The 7,976-nt window shown below is 34.0% G+C and overlaps 1 protein-coding gene across 2 annotated transcripts in view; it reads right to left on the bottom strand.

The window, feature by feature from the left end:
* Positions 1-3,971: 3,971 nt before the first annotated feature.
* Positions 3,972-7,976, bottom strand: part of LOC104084527 (uncharacterized) — a 25,714-nt gene continuing 21,709 nt past the window's right edge. The window contains exon 3 of one of the 2 annotated variants that reach the window (XM_070186231.1): positions 3,972-5,484. In XM_070186231.1, the coding sequence (XP_070042332.1) occupies positions 4,454-5,484 (1,031 nt within the window). In that variant the 3' untranslated portion in view covers positions 3,972-4,453. The remainder of the gene's footprint in view (positions 5,485-7,976) is intronic. The other variant, XM_070186232.1, reaches the window with a different exon arrangement.

Raw genomic sequence — 7,976 nt, 5'->3', positions numbered from 1 at the left:
AAAATTATGGCAATATCTTTCTTAGTCTTCCTCCCCCCTATGGAATGATCACAACAAGGTGCTAATACCACAATTGAGAAGAAAAAGAAACTAATCAAGATGTGCCAAAATACAAGTTGAAAATAGGAAAAGTGTAATTATAAAAAGTTTGGGATTAAAACAAAGTTGAGGGGTTAAATGGCTATTTCATAAATAGCCAACGGCTATTTTTTACAGTCAAACGTTAAAAAAAAAAACGGTTGGGCCCGCTAGGCCCGTTAAGGGGACCGGGCCATGGCGGGCCAAGCGGTCCCGGGCCTGGCGGGCCAAATCATAGGACCGGCCCACGAGACCGGACTAGGCCCACTAAAACCGGACCAAACGGTCCTGGCCCGTTTAGCCGTTTGGCCCGTCTGGCCCGCGGTCCCGGGCCTGGACCGGCCCACTTGCCAGGCTTACCCCGATATGATAAACCCAAAGCTTCTATTATCCGCACGTGTATTACGCTTTCCTTCATAAACCAATAACATCTGGAAAAAATATGCTCTTATTTTGATACTAGTTAACCTACCCGCGCTCGCGCGGTTCTAATATTATCATCAAACTCTAACTTTAAAACATGCTACTTTAGTAAATGCCAAGTCACCTTAAATATGATCAGTTTCGAATTATTTTCTGCTTGATCGAAAAATAGGCTAATTACCAAATATAACTGAGGTGAAATTAACTCATCTTTTCTCCTTCTTGTCCTCCTGCGCGATTGTTGTCCGTCATTTCTCTCCTTTTTCTTGTTGCACTCACATTCCTTTCATTTGTATCTAGAATTACATAATTCAAAATGTAATTTAGCAATAGTTTATTTGTTATTTTTATGATATTATGTTATAAGCTCATACTCAAATTATGAATTCAACCTTTAATAAAATGAGTTTATTCGGGTTAAAAATCGTTTGGGCACAATTCATTCATCTACATTGGTACTACTAAATTCTCGAACTCCTAAATCAAATAAAACTATAATTTAAATTTGTTTCAAATTCAAGTCAACTCTAAGATCAACCATAATATTCCTAAATCAAATTAGAATTTTTTTAAAAATAATGAAATCACGTTTTGGTCAAGTACATTTCTTTAATAATAAAATCACATATTTATAAAACTGCTAAGGAATAATTTTTTTTTATCTATCCTTAACGTAATTATCTTCGGATTTTGACAACCATGAATTAATTAGATCAAAATGTCTATCAGCTCATATAATTAGCTGTCAAGGGCTTTATGTGATTTCAGCCTCCTTCAATTTCACAAAATACAAGTCTATTTGGCGGGCAATTAAGCTAATCCATATTTAAACCAAAATTAAAACAAAATGGGACGACCTACAATTCTGTTTAAAATTGGTACCATAGGAAGAACCAGAAGATAGAGAAATGGGGGAATTAGATCAACTTAATTTGGAGTCATTTTGTAACTCTGTGCAATAGAAATTTTAGTATTAAATTGGAACCAAGACAAAAAAAGTTCTTGTTGCGAAGAAGCCCGTGTTTCTTTTGTTGAAATAAGGACAAATGATTTGATTCGACATTTCCTAAGAATCAACTTAGTGAAATCCCCTATTTTGTATATCGGAAAAAGGAATGATCCGTCGGGTTCAGGATTTCTCTTTGATAATGGATCAGATTGTACCAATATCAACCCCTTTTCTTCCATTTAATCCTATTCCAAGGCAAAAATTCATCAATCTTTTAACCAACCTCAAGGAACTATTCATACGTTGTTAAATAGAAATAAGGAATGTCAGTCGTTGATAATTTTGTCGGCAGCCAATTGTTCTCGAATGGGGTTATTCAAGGATGTAAAATATCACAGCGTGATAAAAGAATCAATTAAAAAAGAGTGAACTTCGATGAGAGTTTCTCTTGAAGCAATAACGCGTTGATCTAGTCGCCACCGGAGCCACAAAGGACTATCTAAATTGATTTATTTCTGCCGATAAGCCCCAATTGCATCATAGGAATTAGAAAAAAGCGGTTCTTTCGTATACGTATAGTGACTATTGTCACTTCTTTTTTGATTTTGATAGTTTCTGCGATTACATGGATTATATCTATTTACACAAATACCTCGATGATTTCCGCTCGTTAATACATAGAGTCCAATAAGCATATCTTGCGTTGGTACGGAAATGGGATCCCCAATAGTCGGAGACAAAAGATTCATATGAGAAAACATAAGTAAACGGGCCTCTACTTGAGCCTCCAAGGATAAAGGTACATGAAGCTATTTGATCTCCATCAAAATCAGCATTGAATCCCTTGCAAACTAATGGATATAAACAAATAGCGCGCCCCTCCACTAAAACGGGCTGGAATGCATGTATGCCTGATCTATGCAAAGTGGGTGCTCTATTCAGCAATACAGGATGTTCCTGCATAACTTCTTGAAGGATTATATATATATATATATATATATATATATATATATATATATATATATATATATATATATATACGTGTGTTTGTTTGTTTGTTCTGCCTTTGTTTAAAAAATGAAAAGTAGAAAACATAAAAATAAAGAGCAATTATATCACGATTATTGGAGAAGAACAAGAGAACTTAAAAGACTAAAATTGCGTATAATAAAACACAGTTGTCGTTATCATAAAACAATTGCATATATAGATTACTCTATCATAAAATTTATAAAAACTTTACAAATCACAGTTGTCGTTATCATGTATCTCTAATATTCAATTATCCAGTTGCAAAATTAGAATACAAAACTCTTTCATAGTTTATAAAAAAAAATTAAAGAAGAATACAAATAACCGGATTATATATACCAGTAATTCTGTTATGGTTTGGTAGGGCTTGACCTTGTGGTGCAGATCTAATATGTACCGATTTCGAAGCTACTTATTTCATTATCAGAAAATAATCTTAATCTTGTTCAAAAAGCTTATACAAACATATAGATAGAATATGCAGCCCAAATATAGGGCATGGAGCTTTTAAGGAGAGAAAAAAGATGAGAATGAACGGAAAGTATTAATTCTCCACTATTACACATTCAAGGATTATGAACGTTTTTCGTTTCTAAATTTTCAAGTCCCTTTTTAATTAATGATGAATGCAATGTCTCTCAGTAATAGAAAATCAAAAAAGAACCAAATAATGAGAGAAAAAGGCAAAAAAATGAGAAAAGGGATAAATAGCAATCCTAGTCTAAGAGAGGTGCCAAGTCATCACTTTTATTTTCTCCTTTATATATATATATATATATATATATATATATATATATATAGATGTTAAAAAAGTATTTTGTGTATGAATAGATTTAATAGTTAATATAATCAATTGGCGAAGCTATACAATATAGTTATAACACTCATCTTGAATTTAGAAAACATTGTCCAAAAAGATGGTTGTTATTGAATGTATTGATGATGCTTAGTGGGGTTGGATTTTCAAATGGGTTGGATCTTTTGTTTTAAAGCCTCCACGTGTCTAGCCCGTTAAATAAAGGCAAATCTAAGTACTTTACCTAACAGTAAGGCTAAATGGGGACGGATCAATACATTCAATTTATGTTTGAAGAGTAACAAATGATGCATCGATCTGATGAATAAAAACTCTTCAACATGTTTAGGTAAAGATGGGATTATGCAAGTTGTTGAGTATCCATTTTGCGTTATGTTTTAAGAGTTACAATTTGAGGTAAATAAAGATAAGATTATACTTGTTGAGTATTCATTTCACGTTATGTTTGAAGAGTTACCACATCAGTTCGTAAATATAAAGGAAGACAACAACCTTAAGAGGTGATAAAGACATTTTGATTTGTTACATAACAATACAATACATATATTTTCCTTGTATCGTTTCTTCTGGTTTATAAATTTTAGCCTAAGATCTATTATTCATTGTAATTGTTGAGATTATAGGTTGTCTGAATTCTACCTAGAAGCAAACCACTACTTTTAGGATAGCGTAGGATAAAAATTCTCTAAGTTTTTAGACAATACATGATAGGATAAATTATGAGAATACACTAAGTATTTAGAACAAAACACGAAGAGGACAATGTACACTTTCTTGGAGGCAAAAGGAAACCCATAGGCCATAGCCTCGTTCCCATTTCCACTGGCTTTCTACCTTTATTTAGTCCATATTTCATATTGGCATTTTAATTGCAAGTCAGTTGCATTTCCCTTCTGGCTAATTAACCTCTCCTAAACATTTAGCAGAAGGTTTTTCCAAAATATTACAACGAAAGAGTTCTACATAGGAAATACCCAGACACATCATATAGAGGAGCAGAGATTGTCTTCTTTCTTCATTTTTGGACCAGAGATTTCATGAAAACTAGATAACCAACCTACAGCAAAACCCCTAGATGGCAATGAAGGTTAGATCAATTTCCTCAGGCTTGAAAACACAAATAACAACAGATATAGATAAAATCAAAAGTTAAATTAGATGGAGAACCCCTTGAGTGGAGCAAATTTGGTCAATATCTCAACTTTCTTCTCTGCTGACTTCTGTTTCTTGAGCTTCCATTCTGAGCTTTGGGAGTTAGCCACCTGAATTTCATCAACTATCTTTGGAAGATTGTCCATGACCATTCTTTGCTTTGTTTTTGCTTCAGCTCTCTTCTTGTTAGTTCTGTCAGCAACCTTGGCTAATGCAGCTCGACGTGATTGCAAGATGGCAATCTTTTCATCAATTTCCTTTATAGCTGAGGAAGTAGACACGTCTTCAACCTCAAGTAGAGCTATTTCTTGCTTTGACGCATTGTATTCATCCCTTAGCGTAGAAACATGAGTCACTTTAGCCTCAAGGTCAGCAAAGAATTTGTCAGCTTCCTTAGCTAATCGCTTAGCTTTCAGGAAATAGTTGCTCGCCAATGGGATTTCTTGGATTAGCTTTAGCATTGAAAGCTCTCTAGCACTGAGGTTAGGATCATTTTGGAGCTCCAAAGACAAGGTTGTGATTGCGGTAATTTTTTCAGAGGTAAATAAAGCAGGAAAACCAATATTTAGGAGGTTAACAAGTTTCTTTCGAGCTTCAGTCATTTCTTTTTCTCTCCAAGAGCCAAAGCTAATGCTTGGACTTTGGTGAAGAGGCAAAAGTAGAATGTCATCAAGTGAATTAATATAATTGTCGAAATCCTCTGGAGCTACTTCAACAGGAAATTCCTTGAGAGAAGTTGATGGTTCCTGCTGGCAGGCTAGAGTGATGGTTGCATTGTCATCAGATGCTGGAACACTCTCCAACAATGAACTTTCTGGTTCTTTCGGTGCTTCATTGCTTTCTATGTTTTCTTCCTTAATTAAGAGCGCATCAGGGACTTCAGTATTAGCGATGTTAGAATGAACTTTCTTCCATAAATACCGTCCTTGCTGCTTCAGATTGGACTTCCTTTTCCGCGAAGAAGTTCCTCCTCCTTGAACAGTTTTACAGGCCTTTCCAGGATGAGGTGATTGAGATTGTGGCTTAGCTTCTGCTGCAGATGAATGTGAAGTGTGCAAAAAAAATGTTAAGGAATAATAACTACATCAATATGTGCCTCAACATGTTCCGCAAAAAGGGTTTAAAAACAGCTAAAAAGTAAAAACAAACATTATCAAGTAAATACAAAGGCATCATGGATACCAGAAAGCAAAAACATTTCTGGTCCTAATAATCGGCTAGAAAATTGGAACTGAATCCTTGTGGTTAGTATCATGACAAAGTAAAGACCAAGGCTGTAAACTTCACAAAGGTTATCTTCAGTTGGGTTCTAACGCATGACCAATGTGATCTAAATACTTTTCAAAATGACTTATACCTAGCTTAAAAGTTTTAAAAATCAACATCATTAACAGCTACTAACATACAGTCCGGTTACTTTTCATCGCTTTTCTCGTCGAAGGTTTGCTACCTTGTAATTAAGGATGTCCTATGGAAATAAGTTAGTGCTAACACGTGTAGAATGACTTGCAGCAAGTTGCCACCTTATAACAAGGCTATTAACAGACAGCACTCATTAAGCAATCTATTGGAATTAAGGTACATGCCAACTTGTGAGTAAAATAGAAAGGCTAATTCAGCAGGAATGAAGACTGCCGATGTTAAAGGAATAATTATATTAAGCAACCTAAGCCAGAGCTCGGGCCATTTACATGGTGCCAGGATTCCGGATCATAACCTGCCTTATTATCTTTCAGATTGGTACTAATAATATCTCATGACCTTTAGAGTAAAGTAACCCCATGAGGTGGAAGCAAGGGGTGTAGCTAGGTGTTGGTACGAGGGTTCAACTAAATTCCCTTCGCCGGAATATTATATTGTGTAAATTGGGAAGAAGTGAATTTTGTTGTTATATATAAATGGTTGAACCCCCTTAACATAAGGGAACGTTTGAGTATAGTGGCAAAGGGGTTAAAAATTTACTTTATAGCTTGTTTGGATGGTTGTTACATGTATCGTATCGTTACTTTAAATACAATGTTTGTTTTAATTGTTACTTAAATTTTATACTATCGTGTTGTTAAATCCGTCGTTACGTAACAACGAAAATTGTCATTTTATGTAACGACCAAGTGTGATCGCATCATTACCTTATCTTTTTCTCTCATCTTGCCCTTCTTTATTATTAAATAATCCTATTTTATCCTCTATCCTACCTTTTATATAATAATTCAACCTAATATCATACTTTTCTTTGTAATATTGTAAGTTTATTCTTCATATTGCTGGTTTCTGACATCATGAAACGACGACAAATAATACAATTTATCCGAACATTATATTCATCAAAACAATATAGTACAATATAATACAATACAATATGATACATTATAAAATGACATATAACAACCATCCAAACAAATTGTTAGGTCACAAATTCAAAATCCTAGGCGTAACATTCTAGTATTTTTTTGAGTCAACTTGTATATAACTATGTATTCCTAGCTTAGCCACTGGGTGGAAGTAGAATAAAAAATAGACTCTTAAAATTGATGACACCTCGAGGTGTTATAGTACCAAAAGGGAGAACGGGGAAAGGGGCGAATGATAGAGAGAAATAGAAAATGAAAGAAGAATACGAGAGAATAAATTCTTAAGATATTAATTCATCATTTTAAGTGTCCAAACAAAGTACAAGAGGTCCTATTTTGATGGAGCACGGAGATTGGGCAGTGTATTAACTCATTTGAATTTTAATTCAAGAACAAGATTAAAGAGAACCTAGGAGGTTGCACGGCCAAAAAGAGGAGAAAACAACAAGAATAACCTTAGAATAAAAACTAAGAAAAGAAATACTAGAAGATACAATCAGATTGCATAAAGACTCAAGAACTTGCAAAAAAACATGACGTATTTTCAAGGTTTTGCACCTCTCAAGCACAAAGAAGAGAGAAAAACAAAGCACCCCGCTAAAGTTTTTTCTCAAAACTAGCGTTCTTCAAACTCATTTTAGAAGAATGTATGATGAAAAGAAAACCTCACCCACACGTTCTTCAATCCCGTAATGCAAGAAGCGTTGAATAAAGGAAGAACAGTGAAATAAAAAGTAAATCACTTTTTTGAAGCAAGAACATAGAAATACTAATCACCAATATTTATTTTCAGCATATTAAGCCCTTTAAATAGGCCTTACAATTAGTAAAATTGATAAGGTTACGGAAAACTAATCCTAATTAAACTAGAATAAGAATCTTAATTAAATTCTAGTAAGAATCAGATACCAACTAACAATCCTAGTTTGACTTAGAACTACAAATATAATCCTACTAAAACAAAAATTAAATTACTAGGAAAAAGAAATAAGAAATCCCAATCTTTAAGGAAAAGAAATCCTAATCTTGATTGAATTCTTGGACTTCTTGAATTTCTTGGATTTTTAGCTTTCTTGATGTTGCATCAAGACATCAAGTACATGATCAAGAATTGAAAGAGACACTTAATCAAACTCTAAACTAGATGAAACTCAAAAGAACAGAGAATAAATAA

This window comes from Nicotiana tomentosiformis, chromosome 9 (genome assembly GCF_000390325.3).
Source record: "Nicotiana tomentosiformis chromosome 9, ASM39032v3, whole genome shotgun sequence".
In the NCBI taxonomy this organism is placed as follows: domain Eukaryota; kingdom Viridiplantae; phylum Streptophyta; class Magnoliopsida; order Solanales; family Solanaceae; genus Nicotiana; species Nicotiana tomentosiformis.
Note: the sequence above shows the minus strand (reverse complement) of the source record. Positions and strands in the feature narration are given on the sequence as shown.